General features: G+C 39.3%; 1 protein-coding gene across 2 annotated transcripts in view; it reads right to left on the bottom strand.

Annotated features, from left to right (window-relative positions):
* The window catches only part of wwp2 (WW domain containing E3 ubiquitin protein ligase 2), a 58,212-nt gene that overhangs the window by 25,451 nt on the left and 5,908 nt on the right, over positions 1–26,853 (bottom strand). For both annotated transcript variants that reach the window (XM_073471582.1, XM_073471583.1), the window contains exons 3-9: positions 24,532–24,688; positions 23,403–23,524; positions 22,300–22,437; positions 12,868–12,946; positions 8,758–8,921; positions 7,891–8,134; positions 6,233–6,322 (exon numbers count right to left, since the gene is read on the bottom strand). In XM_073471582.1, coding sequence (XP_073327683.1) covers positions 6,233–6,322; positions 7,891–8,134; positions 8,758–8,921; positions 12,868–12,946; positions 22,300–22,437; positions 23,403–23,524; positions 24,532–24,688 — 994 coding nt within the window. The remainder of the gene's footprint in view (positions 1–6,232; positions 6,323–7,890; positions 8,135–8,757; positions 8,922–12,867; positions 12,947–22,299; positions 22,438–23,402; positions 23,525–24,531; positions 24,689–26,853) is intronic.

Here is a 26,853-nt window from a genome sequence, read left to right as displayed (position 1 = left end):
ATAGACTCACTTTTGTTAAACCAATGCTATTAATGCAGACTCACACACACACCCACCCAGTATTCAGAGTGTATTCAGTGTGCAGGAGGAGAGCTGCATGAAAGATTTACACAGTATATGAAGCAGGCGAGAGCTTACATGCTCAGTCAACTTTCAACGGATGAATACATACTTATTTAAAGTTATGATCCCTAGACTTTCAAACCCCATTCTAAAAGTCTTCTAGGGGCATTTTATGCTTCATTATCAAGTTGCCAGTACAGAGTTGACAGGAATTAAGATGAGGAACAACATGTAGATCCGCAGCTAGACTCCAACCAGGAAAGTTGCAGTTCAAAGTGGAGGGTTTAACCCCGAAGACGCCAGGGTGCCCCATCCTATTTCTGACGCCATTTTTTCAGCAATGACAATTCAGTCCTCCTACAAGATAAAAATGTTGTACCCGCACACTGGATACACAGGTAAATATGCATGCAAGTGCCCAACTGTAAGTGTTTGTTAAGTCTCCCTGTTTACGATACCTTCAGCTAATGCAAACCAAAAATTTCCTGCTGCTGGTTCTCATTAAAAGGGTCCGATTGGCGAATACAGGGTATGTACAGTGTACATTTTATTGTGAAGCAGCCACAGGTAACCAGGCCTCCAGGACAAACGTTATGCCTTAAAGCCAGATTTTGTAGTGGCCAAACCATCTAATTACATCGTCACGTGATGAACTGGGGCTCAAAAATACTTTTTCCTGTGAGCTAACATTGTGAAAGAACCGCTGGATACATTTTTTTGAGTGTCATAATGTGAGTCATTAGGTCCAACAACATTTGGAAAGTCTAGGAGAGCAGCATGATTATTTAATCCCCAAAACAGCAATCATTAATGTGATAATCATACAAATAATCAGATCATTAAAGAAATACATAAAGAGGACAGAGGAAAAATATATATCAAGATTTGATGCACATACTGTATACAGTACTTGTAGGATCAATTCATTGTTTGTTTGGGTCTATTCATATATTTAACATTAAGAAAAATACAGAACATTAACTTTAACTGACCGAACTCTAACATCTCTAAAAACTCTTTACACATGCTAAGTGACTCATCTGATACTACTAATGTTTATATTATTCTGATATGTGTACTAGAGTTAGATGGTAGCTGTAAGTAAGTATAAGTTTGAGCAACACTTTGATAAGCCATAGACATGGACATCTTCTTGATAACTGTATTTGTATACATGTACAATAAATGCTATTTCAAAATGTCTAAAACTGTTCTTTGATGAGAACCTCTTAGCATAGTGCTGACACATTTAGCATTGCTGCAGCATCACCTTGAAGTTTCAGTTCAGATACAACAGGTAACCAGATTAGCTGATGTAAGGATTTGATAATCCTTTAAGTATAAATATACATATAAAGATACTTTGTTGTCTTCTGAAGGGAAAATCTCTTTTCTCTTATGGTCAGAAGTCTGGCTCAGACACATGACAGCACCCCAGGAGCTGGTAGGTTTCAATCTCTTGCTTAAGGACACTTTAGCAGTATGGATGATTGCAAACACAGGGAGTTATTTGGTTGAGGGATAGTCTCGCTAACCACTATGCCTCCGAACTTCCTTTAAAAAGGCAGGAAAAACACTGTTCCCTCTCTGATATTAGCACTAGCTAGTTATTTACTGGAGCCAGGGAAAGTCCCAGAGCCCTCACTGGCCTGCCTGAGAGTCTCTGCTTAGTTCTGCTATCTGACTTTAACTCTTCGTATCATATCATTAACTATCTACTGCACGTATTTCTAAGACACATGTAACTAGATGTGTGCAGTTCCCCAGCATTAATGGTCCAGATTGAGATTACACAATACAGTTTCTTTTGAACAGTCCATTCATTATTCAACATCATGTTGGCTAACAGCAATTACTATGAGCTCCCATCCTTTGTCTCCATCCCATCCCGTCTTCCGTCCTTGACATGTGATGACAAAATTAAACTGAGCAATCTGTATAAGACTCATCTGGGTTCCCATGGGTTCTTGAAAAAATTAGAATTCAATGATATGAATTTTAGGCCTTAAAATGTCTTAATTAAGATTTTGGCAGGTCTCAAAAATTGATTGAATTAAGCGGCAGTGACACTGTTTGGTGTAGCTGTTCCCATTCTATGCTGAGATTGTGGGAATATGAATATAAAAATAAATGTTGCTTTACAGTCTAGTTTCTATTGTTTAGTCTTGTCTATAAATCTCTGTCAAAAATCATGAAAAGGACTTGGAACACTGCGGTTGACAGACATAATGTGATGCCGACATGTACGGCTGTTATGTAAACACGCTATCAATTTTAATTTAAGAGGCCCTGTTAGACTTGAAGAAATAAAAGCGCGTCCTGACATCCTGCAACTTACCAGAGTGGTTGAACCTAAGATGCACTACTAGCTACAGACTCTATAGTAGATTCGATAAAGAGTTGTGTGACTCAGAACTCTCCTCAGTCTGGCTTTGGATGGCTATCATTATTTCAGCTTCCAAACCTCAATTGCTTAACTCAACCCCCCACCCCCCAACTTCTAAACAGTTCCTGGTGTGTGCATCTGGAGCACTCGCCCGGCATTAGTTTGCTAATTGATCCTCTGAAGGGTCATGGCGGCCAGCAGCCAGCACATTGGTGGATGGAAGTACATGTGGCACTAAGAAAGGACTTTTGTTCTCCAGGCCCCCACACTCTCGTTCCTTGTATGGAAAAACTGAGATGGGGGAGGGGGGGGGGGGGGGGTGGGGGGGTGGGGGGGGGGGTGGGGGGTGGAGGTTTGAGGAGAAGGGGGGGTAACCATTTCCTAAAAGCAGCCTCTCTTTCTCTCTGTCACCCAGTCAAACACTCTGAAAATCAACAAATAATTGGCGCAAGTAAAAATGTCATAAAAGGCTGGAATCTGGCAGGGGTACTCTGCTGTCGTAAGAGAGGGAGGAAACTGTGTCCTCATTATGATGATGTAGCACACAAACACTGAAATTGAACTAGTGACTTGACTTACAAGCAAATTACAGCTTCTGTACTGCAGTTATAACTGAGAACATAAGACATTCTCTAAACAAACATATAGGAAACAAGAAGGCTTGGTCTGGCAGCTGACAAGTCTGGAACATTACAGTACCATTCCTCCAGACACATTTCTGTACTTCATCTGCGAGTCGAGTAATATGAACACCAAAAGGCCCGGTCACTATGGCATTTAAAATGGCAACATTTTAAGACCAATTAAATTAATTTTAGTGGAATTGATCAGAAGATTCCTGTGCACGAGTTAAATAAATCTGCACAACTTTCTTGCAACTTTCCAACTGGCACAGTGTTCGTTCAAAACATTCTGTTGATGATCTGATAATGTGGGAGGTTTACAGATGTGGTCTTAAGCCTCTTGAATTGCTCACAGACTCATCACAGCCACCCCGATATTAACAAACATGTTTGATATTTACAATGTAAAATGAGTGATCTTGGATCTCTATAACGATGATGATATTTCATCAGTAAGCAAACAGTCTGGTCGTCTCCCCACTCATCCAGACTCATTTAACCTTCTGCTTTAGTTTTTTTCTCACTGCAACCTACTATAGCAAGTTGCTGCACCTTGCTAATCTCTTGTATTTACATCTGCTTCCCCATGAGATCACGTGAGAGAGGTCACGTGCGAGTCCAGCTTCAGTCTGCAGAGCCATGAAGCCAGAGTGCTGAAGCTTCGTCCCTTCATTGTTTACTCAAAAAAAAAAAATTAATATTGACATGACAATTCCTTGCTTTAAAGTTAGATTTTGATGATGAAACACAAATTGACATGACTGAACAATAACAAACTGTCTTTGCGTATCTTTGCATATGTACAAACAAGGAAATGTGCAAACGCCAAAAAATATACTGATTTATAAAACCTGGTGTATGCCAGCCAGTGTGCAATTTCCTTTTATAAATCCCAAATCAACTTGGAAATGTGCGGACACGGATGAGCCCTTATTCTGACCTCTCCACACCCACATTCAACCACAAATGGTCAACAGAAAGTGCCTTATGAATGTTAATGCATAGATATGAGCCGCTGATCAATACAGTAAACCAAGTGAAAGAAAATTTTTTTGTGGGCGAGGTGGTGGTTAAGAAACATATTAATACTTTCATTCATGTTGTCCTCTCGTGGTGTGAGGACAGTGAAAGACTGTGCATCCATCATGCAGCACGCACGAGTAGCACTGCAGTATTTATACGTTTACAGCAATCAGACCAACTGCTTCACTTGTCAAAATGATTGTCGATCAGTGTTGTCCCCCACTCTGAGATATCATTTGAAAATGAAAATTTGATACCTGAAAACAATGTTTTTACGACGTTGGGATCAGGTGAACGTGGCCTGAATTATGATGAGGACTCAAAATGAGGATATGAAGTGTAACAATTGTGTGAGAGCTGTTAATGGCTTTGTTTCCAGGCTTTGATAATGTATACAATCCATATGTGCAGGAGGTTATGATGTACTGGGGGATGTTCTCAAGAAGGCAGTGTGCGTAGAGGCCACTGCGTTGTCTCCAGTGCACAGTGTGTGCCTGACAGCACACTGGAGTTCACTGCAGTGGTTTTACACACAATAGCTATGTGAAAACTAACATCATACTTAGTGATATATGCACAGTATTCATTCTTTAATGCTATTTGATGTGATCTTAGGTTTCTATAATGACGATGATAATTTCATCAGTTAGCGAACAGTCCGGTCATCTCTGCTGCACTCCGGTAGTGGTGAATGTGATGATGAGGCAGCGCTGATCAAATATTTATTGAAGATTTGAGTTGGCTTTTATCTTTTGTAATTGAAAGGTGTTTATGAAATAGTTATACTTCACAAAAAGTGCATTTAGAAACAACACTGCTCGCCTGAATGTTTATGATAAAGTTTTTAACATTTTAATTAATCCCAATTTACGCTTAGAAAGTTGCGTACGCACACATCAAGCTCTTTTTGTGAGTACACTAAGTTTATAAATGAGGCCCCGAACTTTGAGGGAAGCCATAAGGAACCTTCAGCCTGGTCCAACACAATTGTTACGGGTGATCATAATGTCGAGAATTGGGCTTTAAATTTCTGATCATTGACTTTTCTGCATTGAGACATAATCTTTCAAGAGATAATTAAGATGCATCTAAGAATCTTTTTTTCCCTGCCAATCCTAAGTCCTATTATGTTCCTTACTGGCTAGTGCGTTTGCCAAGGCACCCTGTGAGAAGAAACACCAAGCATATAAAACTATGTTAACCAAAGACGTGTGAATGAACCCAGCCTCACAGTGCACATACTATATGTACAGCTGTATCTCTTTACTTACTGTCTTCTGAACAACATTAGTTCTCAATATTCTCTAGTTGCGGTGAGTTCCTATTTAACATATCGTACATTATATCCTTTTAATGAGACGGCTGAACCATTTGTTGATGTAGTAAATACATTCATAGTCTTCATAAACTGGATGTTGAAAAGGTCATGTCATTCATGTTATTGTTTAGAGAATGAAACTGACTTCAATAGTCTTTCTGCTGCTGAAATGTCTGCTTTTATTTCTCAGTTATTTCATGTGTTTAACAGACAACTACTCATTTTTGTTGAGGTTTTCATTGTATTAACTGCCTGGTGTTTCTTCAACAACCACTTCCACTAGGGCTAAAAGTTGAAGTCCATTCAAGTGTATTTTATTTATATGGTCCAAACATCACAAGCTTGCCTTGGCGGGCTTTAAAATCGGCACTCAAACAGAATGCATTTTATCTGAACTCTGTTTCATGGTTTGTTTGTTTGTCACGACATGGTGAAATCAAAGTCTCCTACTGGGGATTAAAAAGAAGAACAGTATGAAGTTTTAGCCAATACCAATATAAGCAGTTTTGTTATTAAAATCCATCGATCTTGCGTTTAAAGTGCTTCAAATGAGCAGCCTGTTTATCAAGAGCATGGATAGGTTGCTGTCATGAGTAGTTCATCCCATTTTGCAAGGGGAGCCAATGATTTTGTTTGTCTTCTGTGCACATGGTCACACAGTACCTTCCATAACATAACAGGGGGAAGACATGACTGGCTGATATCTGAAATTTTAAAGCCCAATGTCGACCCAACATATTAGTTCACCTAGCCCTGCCATGTGCATCAAACAATCAATACATCAGCACAGAAAACATATAGAAAAAGTAACAGACATACCCTGGTGGCAGTGGTCTCTCCCAAGTTGTGGTTTTGGTGTTGTGGTCAACATAGTACACTCTGCCATGAGGCAACACCCTCTGCTCCCAGCTGCACAGAGAGAGAAAGAGACAAGTATCGCACTTGCTTAAACAATTCACATATTAAAAGATACCATATTAATTAATGTAATTACAACAAACATCCCCAATACACAACTTAAATAGAAAGGGAGTATACCACACTACCTGTTCAGTATGTAACCAACAAAGACCAACAAAGACAGAGTAGAGACAGCAGTATTGATGCCAGAGGAAATACCAGCTCTTCAAAAATATGTCTTAATCACCTGCAATCACTTACTAATTGTAGTTGTCAATGCCATGTAAATATTTACCAAATATAGCTCATCTACTTTTGGAGCTACGTATTGCATCTTGCTTTGTCAGAAAATTCTGGTGTGTTGTTATGCCAATAGAGTGGTGTAGTTTGTAGTCCTAAAACACAGAAAAAATTTTTGCACATCCATTTCCGTCGTCTCAAAGTCAGTTAAATGCCTGGAAAAAGATCTGTGGTTACCACAGGCTTAAGATATTTACGTGTTTTGTTCTGCGACATAAAATACATCATTAAATGTCCCGCAATTGAATTATAAAGCACTAACGTGTCAAAATGGTGGTTGCTATCAATGAGACTACAGAAGTTGTCACGGACATTAAACGTCATCACACCGAACACAGAGACTACTGTAGATCTACTCACTTGTATGTCTTTACAGCCGGATTTTAGTTACAAACTATTCTAACTCTGACTTTGCAACGTGAAGGTGATCAGTTTACAAAAAATGTGTACAGTAATTGTGTAGTTAGATTTTTAGTTCTGGTGACGTTTAAGTCATATGACCGTCATGTAGTCTGCTTATAGCCTAACATTAGCTTTTTACTTCCAGCGAATTAATTTACGTTAATACGTAGTACGTAATTTAGAGGGGGATTGCTAATTTCCGGGTTTGCTTAACACATGACTGGATCAGTGGAGCACTGGATCATGGTTGAGGGCTGGGGACACCAATGACACCACAAACTAAAACCTCACTAGCTCCCATGAAGTGTGTCCCACAGGTCGGAAATTTTACACAGATGTAATTAACATGATGTAAAAGATATGTGGTGATTTTCATTATAGTATAGTTATTCTCTGGGAGAAAATAATCACACTATTTTGACTGAAACTGGATATTAATACGATAGAATATCATGAAAATTGATTCTTTTCTGACATTCAAAGTGTAACAGGATGCAGAGTGTTTTTTGGGGATGTACCATTAAAAAATACATGAAGAAGCAGTAAGCGAAGTCAATAATAGCTGCAAGCAGCGAGAAGGCTCCATTGTATTACTGTATGAAGTCATCAGGAATGAGAAGGAAATTAAAAGTGGGAGGTTGGGTTAAGGGTGGATTCTCATATTTCTCACACTAAAAGCAAGATATTAATGACACACTGACTGAATATTTGTCTTATGACAGTTTGTGTCTATGTCAGCCTGCATGCTTGTCAAGGGTCCAAAGCTGCAGCATGTACTGCACAGCAGATTGTTATGACTGTTTGGAGTGTATATGACTGATGTTACAATCATGAAAACCCACAATTTAGTATACATCACTTTGAATGACTCTTACCCTGCCGGAAGCGCTTCTGTAGTGGACTCTGTGGTGCTGTTGCTGGTCTGTTCAGTGGTGGAGGTGGTGTTGGGGCTGGGCTCCGATGGTGCTGCCAGACCCAAGGCGTCCTGACCTGGAGAGGGGCTACCACTGCTGCTGCTCGCAGCTGGGGATCGGTTCGACGGAGAGGACGGAGGAGGTGTGTGACGCGCCACGCCCCAGCGACTGTTCTCCAGCCCATTAGATGTCAACTCTACTTTGTCTGAGAGAAGACACAGGGATAAAAGAGGGATTTATAGTGTCAGCAGCATTGCTCAAAAGTAACAAACCGAAACCAGGACTTTAAGAAGACTTTACTTTGGTGGTGATATGGATCTAGGATTTTCAACATTTCAGTTTTTTGTATCTATAACTAGTCCATTGCATTCAGAGTGATACCGAGGTCTGACATCTGGGAAGTCCAAGCTGGCTGCTAAACATTGTTACATTGACTATTGAGCTGTAGAAATAAAACCAGAGAATAAACAGAGTCAAGTTAATCTATGCAGATGTTTGTCAGTAGAGCTCTACCAACACTGCTGAAAAAGTTATCTAATGACAGATTTTGACTCTACATAAGTATAAGGGAAACCTGCCTGAAGAGAGAAGTTAACTTTTTGTCAAGTAATCATGTAGGCACAACTACTGCAGACCCTTAAGTGACATGATACATTTATGTTTTACTGTGTGGAAGTCAGAACGACTGTTAGTGCTCCCTGAAAGGTGCAGAATATCTGGACGTATTACTATCAGCAGTCAAATTTTAGTCAGCGTACATACATACTATATATGTAGAAGTCCTGTTAAAGACAGACAACAATTTTAAGGTTAGCAGACTGCGTATACCTGCACTGCTTCCAGGGCTGCCGTGACTCTTGGAGGACCGACGGCGAGCAGACGGGCCTGATGTGGGGATCTGCTCCTCATTCAGCTCTCCGTTAGTCAGAGAGACCCCTCTGGAGCACCCTGGGGAGCTGCCCTGTGAACCCCCCACTGAGTGCCTGTTAGTCCTGAGAAACAGAAAAAAACAGAGAGAGAATAGGATGTGGAGCAGATGAGGGGAGAAAGTGAAAGAAAAGGAGATGAAGGGGAAAAGCAGGAGGGATGGAGGGTGGGAGGGAGGTGCAATGAGACGGAGGAGAGGGACGACAAAGAAATCTGTTTAACATTCAACGTAGGGGATAAATGTGTATGACTGTTGTTGTCATTCTTTGACAGTCTTCCATGTCCACCTCCTGTGGGTCAGCTTTGTTTTGACAACTTATAATTAGACCTATTGTTTTTCCTGACTCAGGAGAATAGACCTGGCACACGAGCGTGTACACGGGCAAAGCCAGCACACAAAACACACACACACAGAGGTGTCTGCGTCTGCAACTTTTCCTCCCTGAACACCCTCAAAATGTCCTATCACTAAATATAACTTTGCTTTTCCGACAAGACGTTTTATACAAAGACAAACATGTTTCCCTCCCCAGGACGGAGGAATGCTGAGGCGGAGCCTGGACAGCCATCAACCGATTCAGGGCTGGACTCCGCCACAATAATGACAAGAAGCAGTAGAGGAAGGAAGCAACAGTTTGACATAAACTCTTGGTATGTATGAATATGAATGTTTGTGTTCGCGAACCGAGCTCCTTGTCATGGGAAGACAATAATAACCTCTCCTCTTCTTTCTGCTGCGTCTGTTCTTACACAACTGTATGAAGATGTTGACTGCTTCTCCATGACAGCAGTGGTTTGGACTCTTGGCTAAGCTGTATTTAATGCCCCCCTGCAATGTTTGGAGGGAAATACCATCTGACCCCACGCACCCCCGCCGCAAAGCTTTGAAATAAATGCTGTCTGCTCCACTATTTATTATCCCACTACCATTCTAGCCAGTGAGAGCAGCGATTGAAACCACATCCAGGGGGGAATAACATGCTGGCCCTCTGCGTAAGTGCTTCAGTCGACCATACTGGCACAGGCTGCCTCCACTCTATCCTTTTTTTCATTCTTCCATTTATTTTGATTACAATTATGCCTCCAGTTTATGTTTTTCATATAAGCGCTTTAGAAAAATATTACGCAAGTTTATTATTGAGCTATTATTCTTATTATTATACCACAACTTCTGGAGATATTTGAAACCAGCAGTGTATTGAACTGTGCTGGAATTAGATGCTTAAAAGCTGGTTTTCTGTATGCGCGTGTGTGTGTATGTGTGTGTGTATGTGAGTATTTGTGACTGTCAGAAAAAAACATTAGCGCCCAACCGATATATCAGTTGGCTGATATACTTTTGGCCGATATTGACCTATCAGATATATTGGTATGGGCTTATATGTTGTCCGATATACGCTGATATAAATAGCTTTTTTAAGATTTTATAATGCAGAAAAAGGTGATTGAGGTGATTTACAATTGTTAAATTTCCAGTGAAGTAGCTTTGTCAGAAGTGTTTAATAACCACGTTTCCCATGTGTTGCCTTTAGTTCCCTTGGTCATAATTATATGTAAAAAGTGCATATAGTCTTTATTTTTTATTAACAGTAGTATTTTATTCTTTATTTCTATTATTCTATTGTGTATTCTATTTTTGCTTTGCTTTTATTTTGTTTTAAATTTTTAAAAAGATCAAATGTTTTAAAAACACTGCAAAAACTGTGTGTACATCGGCCAATACATTGATATCTGAATCGTTTACTTCCTATTATCAGTATCAGCATTGGCGCTAAAAATCGAGTACTGGTCGGGCTCTGACAAAAAAAAAAAATGAACTTAGTTGAAGTTGAAATAGGGGTGGGAAATCCTTAATTAAAAAAGATGTCACTGTTTAACTGTAATCATGATCCACAATCTACTCAATTGTGGTCCTTTTTCTCAGATTTGAAATGCTCTGTGGACTTTGGTCAGACTTGAAATAACCTATGTATATCTTCATTTGCACCATTAAAACAGAATATTGCATTGAAGATAGTTCTGTTTTGACACAAGCTCCTCATCTGCCATGTTGTTAGCTATAACGATAAAGTTACATTTTTTACAACACGTCACCTGAGGAAGAGCCACATGAAGTAATTTGTCCAATCAGCAAGCCAACGAGGTGTCTATATCACTCAATTGATTTGTTCGGGGAGTGTGGACCTGCTAATCAATGAGGTTATGTGAAGTTTGCAAACAGACGTAAGAGGACGTTAAATACTGCGATCTCTTCGATTCAACTGAAAGGATTAAATTGCGGACGTCTTCAAGATCAATCACTGGCCAAAAATTGTCAGATTACCCAATCAAAAATAACTTTTCGTCTACCGCAGAGAGTTATATATATTCAATTACAACATTTTGTTGCTGTAACCAATGCTTCCTAAACCTCTAGTCTCCTCCTCTAGGCTCCTCTGGAGTTTTTCCCCACATATCCCCATCTGACTGGGAGTAATGGAGGCATTTGTCTCTACTTTCCTCAACTTTTACAAACTCAACAAACCTTTTACAAACCTGATGCTCCATACAGCTTGTCTGGTGTAATCCAAATCTCTAGGAGCTGCTAGATCCCGAGTTGAATGAAAATATGTTATTTATACCCTCAACACGTGGTCCAGCTTGTGCTTTCACTTCAGACTGGGTGCTAACGCTTTTAGCTTTTCTGCCACAGTGGAGATTTCAGCTTGAAAAAGGTTGTAAGTAATGTCTTTTCAAATACATTTGGTGCTTGAGGAGTCTTGGATTACACCGAACAAGCTGTAACAAGCTCATTTTTTACAGTTTTTTAATGTTCTAAAAGAAGTTCCCATCTACCTCGTTTATTTAGGTGAATGCTGTGACGCTGTTTTGCCGTGAAGCTCCAGAAATGTTCTGTGGACTACAAAACTTGACCTGATTTTCCATCAGCATGGGGGTGAATAGATAATGACAGATTTTTTTCATTATTGGGTGAAATATTCCTTGATGAGATACCAAGGAAGATGAGCACAAAAGGCATGCTATTATTTGTGTTGCACTCTCTTTTTCTCTTTTTAGCTGACTTGTACATACTGAAGTTTCAGCTTTGTATTTAATTTCCCACAACATTTGAAGTGAATTCTGTGTTAGAGCAATTAAATTTTGTTGTACAAGACGTGATTTGTGTTTTCTGTTGTTGCAGCAGCCAATGCATTTTCTGGCCACTTGGCATGATAAAGACATCTGAAATAGAAGTCAGTGCCACGTAAGAGAATCCAGAAAAAAAGCAGACAGATTCGCTGTGACTAAAACAAGCTCCTATAAAGGAAAGCTGCTGTCATAACACCCCAACCCATCAGTGTTGCCTTTGTTAGATGGAAAAAGAGGCGTGATGCATATGTGGCTTTTTCTTTGACACAAAGTGGGCATTATTTCATGCTCACATGATCTACGTGATGTGTCACTTTTCTACAGTGCTGCTCCTTAGACCACCTTAAACCATAATCAACTCTGCCTCACCTCCAAAGAATAAAAAAATCTTATTTTATTCATCAGCAAAAGGATAAAAATACAAATGTTAACCCCAGGGAAAACTACTGTAGGCATGGGTAGTGAATCTGAAAATTGAATTGTCACTGCTGGATACTACCAATACTAAAAGGTTTGTTAATTATCTGATTAGATATTAGCCGATTTAAAAGGCATGCTATGTCTGTCAACACAAGGACAACAAATCTGACACAAATGCTGGTCTGAAAGGAAGTGCATTTATGTAAGAAACCTGCTTCCTTTTTATTCAATTGGTTTGAAAATGTCATTAATGCATCCACTCCTCCATAATCCATAAATAACCTTTCCATACAGCTGGTTCAGATCCACTTTTGAGATGTTCTATTACATCTAATCTCTGTTTTATCCTTGCAGCATTAAGTTGACTGCATCTGAATTTCAAACAGTGCTTAGAGAGTCTGTGAGTCTGTGAGTGTGTGTGTGTGTGTGTGTGTGTGTGTGTGTGTGTGTGTGCGCGCTGACCTGCTGTGAGATCCAGCTGTACAAGGAGTCTCTTCACTCTGTGTCCTCCTCAGGTTGGGTCTGTCTGCCTGCAGAATCTCTGCAAAGACACAGAACATCATCACTGTACAAACACAGATAACCAGGTAATAACCAGCTGTCGATCACAACACATACTGTGTTGTACGTCAATCAGGGGGAAACAAAGAGAGCAAGTGACGAATTGAGAAAAGGCTAGGGTGTGTCATTTCAATTTAAATGACCTACACTTTGGTCTGCACATTTTTCCTGCATGAGGAGAAAAAAATGCAACTGAATGTTAAAATTCAGAAATGCTGCTGTTCACGAAGCTTAAAGATTCAGTGGTGACTTGGATAGGAGAGAATGCGTGACTACTCAGAAAGTAATGCAAAAAGGAGTGACAATGTGTCAGCAGACAGAGCTTTCCTGGATCACCAAATACAGCAGTCTTCATACAAGTGTTGCATATTTTGGGACAGAAACAAGGGAGAGGCAGTTTGACACATCGCTAATAAAACAATGGAAATATAAGAAAAATACTGGCCTGTTATGCAGATAAAGGAAACTGACAAAAAAATGCCTTTTCCTTATGAAGGAGATTTATGAATTAATTGATGTATTGTCTTTTCCCAGCCCAGTTAACTGCCATTACTCTCCATATTCCCAACAGATTAAGGGCTCTATTTTACGCCTGGCGAAAAGCAGTGCAAGTGTCATTGCTAGTTTCAAACCAACGCAGTTGCCATTTTCATGCCCAGCACCCACACTGTGTAAATAGCAAATGTACTTGTGCCCACCTGTGTGCCCCTGGGCGTGTTGGTCTTAAAATGAGGTGTGGTCAGGTGCACTGATGGCTCATTGCTATCTTGAGGCAGCAGAAACCAACAGCGGCATAGACCAACAAAAAGCTGGTCTCAAGTCAAAAGTGCAGTATTTTTCTAACTTTTCAAAAGAAGCATTATTCAGATAGTATAAGATGCGAAAACAGATTTTTAGCTTCTGAAATAAATATTTTTAGACAGGATTTATCAGGAGGGCGTTAGCTTCATGCCAAACTATTTTACTGCAAGAATCGTGACTGTGTGTGTGACCTTTTGATGTGTAGGAGAACACAGAGCATAAATTAACCTAAAATGCTAACCAATCCTGTCGGAGAGTTAGGAGTTTCAAACAATCAATTGAGTTTATCCGATGTTCCTCGTGCGCAATTGCTTATGTTAAGTGGGAGATACACATATAATTTCTGCTGCTGGCCGATCGCTGCATGTCCTTGATATTTTTACTCATTAAAGATGTATTTCACCCACCTGTATCCCACCCACTATTGATGGGAATAATTTCTATGACCTGCCCCGCCAGTGGGACTGAGATTTGTGCATTACTATTACACACCGAGGGACCTCCTCAGTTAAATATCAGTGTATTTTCTCATATGCAGTCAAACAGAGTTGTTGATGGGACAGATGATTGTGAATAGAATAGAATAGAATAGAATAGATGTTTGTCATTGTTTCAAAAACAACGAAACATAGACAGCAGCTCTTAGTTTGACAAATAAATATCAAATATAAATAAGTATAAAAATAGATAAAATTAGTAAAAAACAGCAGAGGCAGAGGGGCCAACAGCCAAGACCCACATCCCTGTCCCTCAGCGAAAACGAATGCTTCTGTTTAATAGCAATGTTTCAGGTCCTGGCGCACCTGGCTCTTAATGGGAATAGGAGATGACACTTGGATTGATTTATTTTATGTTAAACCTAAAACACACCCATAACTAGTCATGAATCCAAATGAAACCCCTTTTCGTTGAGCAGCAAATTTTGCGCCCGGATTACCCACTGTTTTACTAGCAAATGTCTAGTGTTGGGCATGCCCTATGGGCTTTAGACCATGCGCCAAAGACTGTTTAAATAGAGACCTAATTTTTTATTCTGTGAATAAGCCCAAATTAAAATAGAGTTGCACACTATGGTGTGAAACACTCACACAACGAAAAAAATGTGTCAGTGGACACTGAAGGTGGTCCAAAAATTTTTTTAACAATGCTATCTGTAGCTGCTACACTTTTTCAGCATTAAAGCTCACTTAGGAACAACACCAGCATTTGTTCCAGTCTCTCCCTATCGTCACATTACTGTCACACTTTAAACATTGCAGAGGTTACTGGTCTTCTCTGGAGCTGTGCAGAAAATGAGAAAGTTCTCAAAGCGAGGCTTAGGCTACTTTGTGGTTAAAAAAAACCCTAGAAAATAATCAAATCCATATAGATTTGAAACATGTGGCAAGGAAAGTACAGTTGGTGGTTTAAAAGAGACCATTCATCCTTGTATGTACTGTGTTGTCTGTGCTGCCGGGTGTGTGTGTGTGTGTGTGTGTGTGTGTGTGTAGAGTGGTATGCGGTCTTGGTGGTGTGAGGGAATGTGTGACTATATGTTCAGTCCCAACTGTGACTGAAAACCACCCGTCTATAACATGTTTTTCATTAACACTCACCTTCTCTGTAACACACACAAGCAAAGCACCTTCTTATGTGTAAGACGCTCATGCCAGAAGCATGACGGCCTCAAACAGTAACCATATTTACACACATATATATCCTGCTATCTAAAGTAACACAAACAGGTAATCTCTCACTGACTCACTCACTCAAAGACACACACACACACACACACACACACACACACACACACACACACAGAGTACTGCTTTGTGGCTATGAAAGGGCTTCTTGTGAGCGGGCCCGATGGACATACAGAAAAATAAACAGTGATCTTGAGGAGAAACCATTGTGTCATAGCCTGCTCACTGAGTTCATCACCCCCTCCCTCGAAATCAAGTCAAATTACTGTTCTGGTGTGTGTCTGTTCATGTGTAGGCCCACATTAGTGAGTGTGTATGTAGGTGTGTAAAATAGAATTTTCAGTTGCTGACCATCTTAGGACACAAAAACATCTCAACATCCAAAGTACACCAAGAAACAACAGGCGGCTTATTTTAGTTCAGCAGCTGCTATGGCTGAAGAGGAAACCTTAGTTTACTTGTGTATTCCCAGTTCACTGTGCAGCATGAGTAAGACATGTAAATACATTTGATGAACACATTTATACTGTCATTTAGGACGGCATGTAATGATTACTATCAGATTATAACAGTTTATCTGTTAATAACCATTCCGATGCATCAATTAATCATTTTGTCTTTAAATGTTGGCAAATCTTTAATGAAAAAACATTCAAAAGTGCAAGATGATGTCTTCAGATTATTTGTTTTATCTGACCAACAGTCCAAAGCCCAAAGATATTCAATTTACAATGATATAAAACAGAAAATCCTCACATTTGAGAAGATGGAAGCAAAGAATAGTTGGCCTTTTAAAGGAATAAATGACTTTGATAATTAATGAATAATTCTTGTTGAAGAGTTTTCTATCCATTGACAAATCGATAATTCAACTTATTGTTCAAGCACTATTGCACAGTAATCAGCAACTCGCAAAGAGTGACCTGCATTATTCAGGTGCCCTTGTTGGCAAAATGACCAAACTGCCTTGATCTCGTTCTGTATTAAAGGTTTACATTTGTTGGGACCCTCACCACATGGTTCTAACAATAGAGAGGCCTGCATGGTTAACCAAAGCCTAAAAATGCAGCCTCCACGCACTAACAAAGCCTAACAAAGAAAAGTGCACCAACCCTAGTGCCCAGTAGGTTGTGCCTGGTTGCCACAGTCCCCCCAGGTTTGAAAACTCCCTTCTCCCTTTGTCTGAGAGGGCACCTGAATGCACCATCAGTTTCAGTGCCACAGCACTGACAATAAAAACCGCTGCACGCCCCAACTCAAGCAGTCCCATCATAAAGTGTTGCTGGAAGCATCAGCTTTCGTCCGCGCAGCTGTTACTCAAAGGGAGCGACCAAATGTTTGGATTTTACCTCTGCCTAGGCAGTCTTTTATCTCGCTGGTCGAGCCAAGACTGCACTGTGTTTACCAAACACGTTAGCTTTGCCACCTCATGAGCGTACAATAAGCTGTGTTCCTATCAAGGACCAGCCGAAGTTGATTCGAGCCTGAGTTCATTCACCGGCTGCTGAGTGATAAGAAGGTGAGTGATTGTCTCTCCACGGCTATTTCTCTCTCCTTGCTGCGCTCCGAGCATTAGCCCTCTTTCTCTCTCTCACTCCACTAACACACATACACGCATACATTTGGGTGATGTGAGTCAAAGAGGTTGGTGTGTTTAAAGGGGAAAGTACTGCTGGCAATCTGCTCACCACCACTAGCAACGCTAGCTATTACTACTGGCAGTGGTGTTTAAGGTGTGTTACTAACCCTCGCCCCGACCCCCATTTTTGCTTGGGTGTTCATTTCGAAACCTAGTCTTATGTTTTTTGTTTTTTTTTGGGAGTAATCGAGTATTCAATATATAATAATAATATTTTAATGTACTTGAATATGGAAATTACATAAAATGCCCATCTTAAATGTGTATTTGTGCTGTGGTGCATATGAGGCTTCTGTTACTGTGAGATGGGAAGTTGTGTATGCCTGGAGTGTGTATGTAAGTCTCTAACCTTTACAAAGTGTGCCAACAGTCGAAATCTTTCTGCCCTGGCTTCTGTTTCTCCTCGTCTTTCAATACAAGGGTTTGCTTATTAAGCCTGCTGTGTGTGTGTGTGTGTGTGTGTGTGTGTGTGTGTGTGTGTGTGTGTGTGTGTGTGTGTTTGTCAGAAAAGCTGCCAGGGGAAATGAGTAAAACCTCCAAACTAACAGAGGTGCGTTCAGAGCAAGAACACAGAGCGCCTTAACACCACCAGAAGTCAACACACTTCCACCTTTATACACTTTATACATTCGGCCAGCCCACATATGCCTGCAAACACACACTACAGAATGTAAACCATATGTACATGAATACACACACACAAGCTCAAAAACACACGCTTGCATCTGCCCTCAGGAGACTAGAAAACACACACATACATACAAAGACAAGTGCCTCAATCTAAAACTCTGGGTTTAGAGGGCATACTTCAGCCGTCTGTTCTCTAACCTCTCCTACCCCCCCAAAAACACACACACACACACACACACACACACACACACACACACGACCTCTGTCATCCCTGTCCAGGCAAGCCAGGAGAGGAAACCCCCCCGCTACTATGCACACTGCTTCAGGATCACAGGAGGCGATTGTACTGCTGAGCTGCAAGCAATGAGGCTCAATTACGCAATTCTCTGCAACAAATTAGACAAAAGCACTCCTGATGTCTGTGATTATGCGTGTGTGTGTGTGTGTGTTTGTGTGTGTGTACAACAACAGGCTACATAAACAAACTAGGGGGTGGCAGTGCACGGATCTATTCACTTGATGTTATCCTTTGTCCTTAACACACGTCAAAATTACAGATCGAAGCTTGTTTAACTGCATTGTGATGACCTACTATTTATTATTTTCATTTTTTGCATCCTGACCAATATTTTACTTTACAGAGTACTTCCTTATTTCAAGAAATATAGTAATCCACCTTTTGCCCAGAGTACGTTAAGATAGATATCTAGAGCTAGAGCCAGCAAGGCTTAGCATAAAGCTTTGAAACTGGGGTAAACAGCTAGCCTGGCTCTGACAAAAGGTAACAAAATGGGCCAACCAGCACCTTTAAAGCTCACTAATTGGCTCACTAACAGGTTATATATCTTGAGTGTTTTAACCGGTAGGAAGTCACTGCTCCTCAGGAAATAGTCTGATCATTAACCCCTGTAACACCATACACAATCTGATATCACCGTGTGGGAGTAGTTCCTGGAACATCATAATAATTGTTGCTCCAGGACCAACATTGCAACTGACCAATGACGTTTCTGTAATGTCATAGCTTAGTGACTGTACTGAAAAAAATTGGTCAGTCGCAGTGGTGGTCCGAGAACAACATCAACTATGATGTTCTAGGAATGGACACAGTGATATCAGATACACAGTAACACCACAACGCGTTGTTCTAACACATCAGTTTTTGCAATGGTAGGCTAACTGACTGCTAGCCATAGCATGAGAGAGCGGTATCGGTCTAATAATCAAACTCAAAGGGATCATTCCATGCCAACTCTACCAGAAATCAGAACTTTTCCCAGTATTATTGATTTTCTTCAGAAAATTAATGTAAATACTTTTATTATTATTACATCAACTGGATCTTGCAAAATCCTATAGATGTACTCCACAGCATCTGGTATGCAACAAACCAAACCATTACAGGCTGGAACTTGCACATTTCCTGAACCCAATGAACTCTACAACCTCAATAGGTATCATACAGATAGATTACCTATGAAATAAATCCACTAAATGTGTTATTACAACCAGTAAAAAGTATGAAAAATTTAAAATTAAATTAAAATTAAAATTATCACTGTATCATAAAAGAATGTCAAGGAAATTAAAATAATCAAAATATCTTAAAACATGGGTTTATCAGCTCCAAAGCCATCTTGTGTGCGATCAGTTTTTAATGCGGGACCAAGTAACTTCCATATGTCATAGAACTATATTAATACTACGCAGAATTAAAGAAAAGATATTAGAAAGATATTAATTTTTGAAAATATTTTTTTTATTGTTTTTAAATTTGATTTCAGTAACCAACAACTATTTAAATGAATATGCATTGTAAATTATCCTGAGGGTTTCTTGGATGTTCAGGAAAAAAATAAATTAAACCAATAATACACATACAAGAAAAAATTATGAAATTTAGGGCCAAACTTCCTTAATAGGAGTACAGTTTTAGGATTTTGCTGGAGGGCAAAGATTAGAAGAAAGGCCCCTCCCAAAAAGCTTGCGATACATGCATTTCCACTGTTAGTTTTCCTGAAAATGAAATGACTTTCTGGTAGTGCTAGTACGCAGCAATGGGGGAATAAAATCTGCTACAGACACACCAGTAATTTTGGAGATCTGTCCAACAAAACCTCTATGGATCTTGCCCAAACCTCAATCTATATCTAAACCCTATACTCGTCTCCTCTGTAAGGGAAGACTAGCTAAATGCCCCCTTTATATACATTTTCTCATGCCACCGTCCTTGTGAAGACATGTGGTACAACAGCATGCCCAAAAACAAAACTACCTATAACACACCTCCTCTTAACCTCTCCACACATCTTAACAGTCACACAGAGACACATTTATACAACCCGTGCTGTGGCAGGGCTTGGCCTCTACTGTTGGCCCTGTGTTCATTCAGCAGAATACACTGTACGCTCTGTGTGGCACTCTATGAAAAGCCTGTGTGTGTGTGTGTGTGTGTGTGTGTGTGTGTTACACAGAGAGGAGATGGATGCATGGACCTGGCTATGGTTTTAAGAGCAGCTTTATAACTGTGTGTTTGTTAAAAAGACACCTAGTATTTGCTTCCAAACCATAAAGGAAAGTAAAATGTTAGCGTAGTGCCTGGAAGTGGGGAAATACTGTTGACTGAGAGTCAATAAGTCTGTGGAGGGTTTGAAATCCTTCCTCTAAGGGCTATGAAATGGTTTTATACTGGTTGGGGAATTGTAACATATCCACATAGAGATCAAGTGCTCTCTAATGTCAGTGTTAAAGAATGAATACAAGTTGTTTTACATTTACATTTAGCGGACGCTTTTGTCCAAAGCGACTTACAATAAGTACATTTGTCACAAGAAAGAAACTACAACATATCACCGTCGATAAAGTAAGAATGAAAAGAAAAAATAGAAACAATTTTCAAGTCCTCATTTAAGCATAGTAGCTGCTATTTATCAAAGATACCTTAAGTACCTAAGTGCTATGATTTAAGTGCTAATATTTTATACTTAAAGCCAATCAGTTTGGAAGATTAAGTAATTAATGAACACTGACAAAAATAGTGAATAATGAAACATGAAAATGGTTGAATATATTAATCTTTCAATGCAACTATGAAAGGTGCAGGATTCCTATATGGCTACATGTAGTCTATCACAGGCTATAGACCTATTTTTTCTGGTATTTCACCAAGGTAATTCCCCAAGAGCCCAACACTTTTGTTATTTGCCCTAAAAAACTGTCCTGTTTTTTTTAATAATAGAACGTATCGGTATAGATATCGGTGATATTGGATCATTGGATACTGGACCTTGCATTACTTGGTATCCGACCGAAAACACATTTTGTGGTATTGCCCACCCCTACTGTGCATCTTCTACAATACAAGATGAACTGGATATTAATGTTTTTGATTGCAGCACATATCTAAACAGTTTTTCCATCGTTCAGTGTTATCTCGTACATGTTGTAAACAGTTTTACACCAAGAAACTTTTAACCTCAAGATAATAATAGAAAAAGTTCTGTAGCACAAATGTATTTAAATTAAGTATATCAACCTTATTCACACATTAAATCCTGTCTCTATTTTTACTTCAATATACAATTATAAACAGTATAAAATTTAACTTTAGGTAATCAAATAAAACAAATATACTGTTATACAATGGTACAATTATGTCAGTACATAAACAAGACTCTAAAATGTCTTTGAGCACACTATTAATTCAAAGCCATGTGGGGAAGAAGTGACTTTGGAAAGTTGCCAATTTCACAATGTAAAACCTCTGTTTTTTTCCAAGTGGGGAAAACACTCAATACCAGGGTGGAGAGACACACAAGCACCCTACTGTACAAACAAACGCATGTGCATGTGTGTGTTTATGTGGTTGTTGGCAATATTAAGGAACATTTTAGAGAAACAGGAAGGGAAAGAGTGAGAGGAGGAGAAAGGTTTAATATTGTGGTGTATTCTGCACTAATAAGCTGTCTGGAGTTCTGTTGGAAAACTGTGTGCATGTTCACTTTCATATATCTTTGTCTTTGTCTTTCCAAATGTTCAGAAAACTGGTGAAACTGCTCTTGGTGTTGGCTTCATAGTGCATTCGTGTGTTTATCCACGAGGTTTATAACATTTTTAATAAAGTGTGTATTGAGTTTTTTATGTATATGTTATGGATTATATTTACTTTGCTACAAGTTATCTTAACTTTCATACAATATATTCACAATTAAATTCCTTGTTTTTGTTCCTTTTTTTTGAGAATGTTGCTGGGCTGTTGAAATTGTGCCTGACATGATATGTGACACCCACATTTGCAGTACCTGGTTATATTTTTTCTGTGCTGTATCTCTTCCTAAATTCCCACTGAGATCATTTGACTTTTATCTTTTATTACTTCTTAAAGGGAATTTTTTCATCTCCTAAATCATGAAAATTGCCACACCGGAGCTGGAAAACTTTCACATGGCACATATGTATGTGTATGGCCTTAGTGCGAGTGCTTCTCTGTGCATTATGGTGTTATTATCATCACTTCTCTGTCAATGTGTCAATGTGTGTGTGTGAGTGTGTGTGTGGTTGTGTGGTGAAAGCGGTACTCACTGTCTGCTGCCGTGCTGCCATTGGGCAGTGAGCCCAGATCAACAACCATGCCGTCCAGACAGACGTTGAGCTCGCCTCCCGCTACAACTGAGCCTTTGTTCTCTGTCTGCAGCACTAGACTCAGCTGGACGTTCTCCACTAGAGGGGGAAGGTGGAACAACAGGGAGGGGGAGAGAGAGAGAGAGAGAGAGAGAGAGAGAGAGAGAGAGAGAGAGAGGATGAGAAGGTAGAGGACACATGTGGTGGGGGTTGGAGGGAAGGGTGAGGGTGAGGAGGGATGGAAGGGAGGAAATCGGACATCCTCAGTTATTGCTCCAAAATGAGAAAAGAGTGTGAACCCACAGTGTATTAACTCTCACAGTATAGGGCCACCCTGCTGAAACATGTGGGGCCAGAAGTTGAGCAACAACAAGCTAAGAGAGCTGAGTAACATTTTATCTTGATGAATAATGCTGTCGTGCTTCACTTCATAGTAAATCAAATCACTGATGCCAGTTGCTCAGCAAAGATATTTGTTTTGATATCACACCATTTTGAAAAACATATTTTAACTCCAAGGGAAACCTGTATGAGTGGGCTGCGTTTCTACAAAAGTTGAGATAGATTCAACTTTTTTGCCACAACCGGCGTTTTCTCGGAGCCCCCTGCAGCCAGCACTGCCAAAACCAAAATGGACTAGCCTCATTAAAATTAATGGGACAACCTGTGTTTTCGCCACACTGCCTGATTTGATGTGAAACCAACCTTAAGCCTCCTGAACTGCTCAACTCAAAATGAAAGTGACTCATCGGGGCCATCCCGTTAATATTAAACATGTTCAATATTAGTATATTAATATATATATATATATATATATATATATATTCAAAAGCACAGAGGACACTCACACTCACTCATTTTCTTTTTCCTCTCTCATCTTATGCTCTGTTCCTTTTCCTAATTCTTTATATGAAATATTTTACATTTCCAGCATACAATCTTTAAAATCACACTTCTTTGTTTATTGTTCTTGTTTGTTAATGTATTGCTTATAAGTTAGATTTTATTTTTGCTAAACACTGTGGAGAAATGAATCCTAATATTTTTTATAATTTTTCTCTTACTCTTGCCATCGTGTGTGCGCAGTGTGTCCAGCAGGTCTATGGTGGCGCTGCCCAGTAGCTCCTTCCTCAGGGTGTGGCAGCTCCACAGCTTCAGATCCAGACGACTCTGAGGCGTCACATTACTGTGAAACACACACAAACACGTACTTTATAAACTGGGGGCCTGTTACCGCACTGACACACATCATTAAAAATAAAAAAAATACTACACACCAGTGCATTCATCTAATCAGTTTTGCATTAATACCAGCATGGAAAGCACACCAACTACAGACTGACAACAATTTTACAATGCTTTCATTTTATATTTTTGTTTTTATAGTCCTATTATCCTTACCTATGTGCATACTACAACTGTAATAAGGTCTGTGTGTGTGCTTTGTTTGATCTCAAGAAATACTTAAATGAACTGAGTTTCACTAGAAACTAAACTAGATTGTTGCAGCAGAACCAGCTGGGCTTCAATTAAATAACTTCCGTGGTAGCTTAAAGATACTATGTTCTCGAACTTAAGAAAATCAAATCTAAAATAAGAGGATGTACTGATAAGTTTCTTCACAAGTGGCAACCTTTACATTATATTTTACAGACTTGAAGGTCCTGCTTGGACTAAGGGCTGGGTTGTTACATTCTGTTACTTGTATGTGTACCTTTTATTCTTAATGAGCCGGGATGGGTTGTGTGAGTGTTGGTGTATTTGGAGGCTCTGCATTTTTAGGTATTCAATTCTGTTGTTTTTTGTATTTTCTCTTCTATGTGCACAATTTGAGTGTTTCTTTCCGAACTAAAACTTTTCTTCTCCATGTTCAAAAAATTCTAACATGTACATCCACATGATCATTGTTACATAAGTAACAATGCAAAAATCTGTGCAAATAAAAAAAAGGAAAAGAAAATGTGTCCAACATTCATATGATATTAGTTAACATATAGTACTTCTAATAAAGTGTAATATTCTTGTATTTGAAACGTTCCATCATTGCGTATATCAGCACACACATAACAGAGGGGGATGCTTTCATGGATTTTTATGCTCTATACATGGATTTGAACAAGGTTACAAACAATAGAATACAGTTATGTATAAAAGTCGGCGTGCTTGTCTGTATGTGGGTAATGGTGTTCTCACAGGGTGAGGTCTTCATTCCACTGCAGCTCCAGGTGTCCACTGCGTTTGCCTGTTTTTTTGGTTTCACTGGTCAGACCATCGGCAGTCACCTCTACGAAAGAGTTGAGCCGAGAGTGGCGGTTTGGCAGCTTGGGAGACTGAGGCTTCGCTGAAACCACTGAAACACAGAAAGAAATGAAAGAAAACAAAAAGGAATACATTAGAATTAGTAGGGAGTGAAAGGTTGTTTGTCTGTTTTGTAACACAGCATCTACTGGAGAGGCCAGAAACATGGTGCTAGAGCTGTGCAGAGTGACGTGGAAGAGAGTAGAACTGAACAGACTAGGATGCACAATGTGATACTATGGCAACAGTCCAACTACAATAAGGAAACTTTTTTTTCATGTGTGTAAAAGGTCAAAAGTCTAGCTTTCATATTGACAACACCTCATCCACAATTTCTTTTAAATAATATGCTGTCCACCTCCGAGACCAGCAGTGAGACGGGGCCCCTAAAATGAGGTCATCTGCAGACACTGTAATTTGAGTATCTAACAGAGGAAGCACAACCTAGCCAGCATCCTCAGCCAAACATATTACTCCAGTACTTAAATTACTCAGTGAAATACAAGTTGAGTTTTGAAATTGTCCATGTTATCTTTGAAGCACTTTGTACTTGCTCATTGCACTTAACAATCTATCAATATTATATCATTATCATGATATGAGATTATGTATTATCTTAGATTTTAGTCTTTTCCTGGTTTTAAAGGCTGCATCACAGTAATGTGATGTCATTTCCTCAACTTACCAGACTGCTTCACTTGTTCTAATACTTGTCTTTACCCACTTAGTCATTATATGCACATAACTGATGATTTTTTTTCATCAAAAATCTCACTGTGTCAATTTTTTGAGAAAGCACCAATAGTCATCCTTACAATATTGTCGCAACATACATAGAGGTATTTGGTCAAAAATACAGTCATATTTGATTTTGTCAGCCAGTCCTAGCATTAATGAATTTTTCAAGATTAATGAAAATTTCAAAATATTGAGATACACATTGTGTACCGCAATATAGGCGAAAAACACATGATTTTAAGGCCATATCGCCCGGCCCTACCTGCTCCTTGACTACATTTCAGTCAGGAATCTCAAGAATAAAATTCTGGTGAAGGTGCTTTAAGATATTATGGTCTTCTGACAAACTGCCTGATGACATGAGATCTGTCACAACTGCATCCTTTCTGCAAAATGATCGAAAAAAACTCACTGTTTGTGTTTCTCTATGCGTGTCTGCCTATGTGTTGTTAATATCCATAGGGTGGATGCTGGCTCCTTATCGTCTTCTGGTTGGTGGGTGTGAACATCTATTTTAATGTGAAGCACATTAATGACCATCTTCAAAAATGTTACACAATTAAGTGTGTTTACAGGTCTTCAGGAGTACTACTGCATTTGTAAAGAAAGTAGAATAAAGCCTTTTACTGCTGCATGTAATGATAAATTGCCTCCAGTGGTGTCGTTTAGTGCTTAAATTCCACTGAGGGTAATGTGGGCGTCAGGTTTTGAGAAGCAGTCCACTGGTCTAGTATTGCACTCCTATGTTATTCTTCATTATGGACAGTTAAAAAACAAATGGTCAAAATCGATACAGCATAAGCAGGACCATATCAACTTTTTGATTCAACTCATTCTTCTTTATTTCAAAACCTGTTGCCTACATTACCTACAATGCAACTTAGCCACTGAGTGACATCACTGGGGGCAATTTATAAGATTAGATGCAGCTTCCTCTGAAGCCACAAAAGTCTTTATACTACTTTTTCACATATGCAGTAGTACTCTGTAAACACACTTTAATGTGTAAAATTGATGGAGTTACCCTTTATGTTAACCTGTTGATATGTGCTTTATAAACAAATTGATCATGTCTAAATGTTCCAGTTTTGCCAATTCATTGATACATATATTAAACAGGGTTGGACTAATAGAGAGACTTTGTTTTACAACTTTGTTTTGGAGGGTAGTAATTGGTTTGTTTTTCAGGACATTTTATGGTTTTACATACTGCGTTAATTAATCATGTCCTATGTATCTCTCCACCACACTATTTTCAAAATATCAAGGAACCACCCATTATAGGAGAGCCAAAAATTGTCTGAAATCTCTAAAACATAAAACAAATCGTTTGTTATTTATTGTAGCTGGACATGTCTGTGTCAGCCATCTACCTCGGATGACATCAGTTTCAGTGCTAGAGGAGTTAATGTGTAAGGGAATAAAGAGAGGCTATGTGATGCATTATAATGCATTATAATGCATTATGACTCAGCCTCA

Source organism: Pagrus major, chromosome 8 (assembly GCF_040436345.1).
Source record: "Pagrus major chromosome 8, Pma_NU_1.0".
Taxonomy (NCBI): Eukaryota; Metazoa; Chordata; class Actinopteri; order Spariformes; family Sparidae; genus Pagrus; species Pagrus major.
The sequence above is the reverse complement of the archived record's forward strand: the minus strand, read 5'-3'. Positions and strand labels throughout refer to the sequence as shown.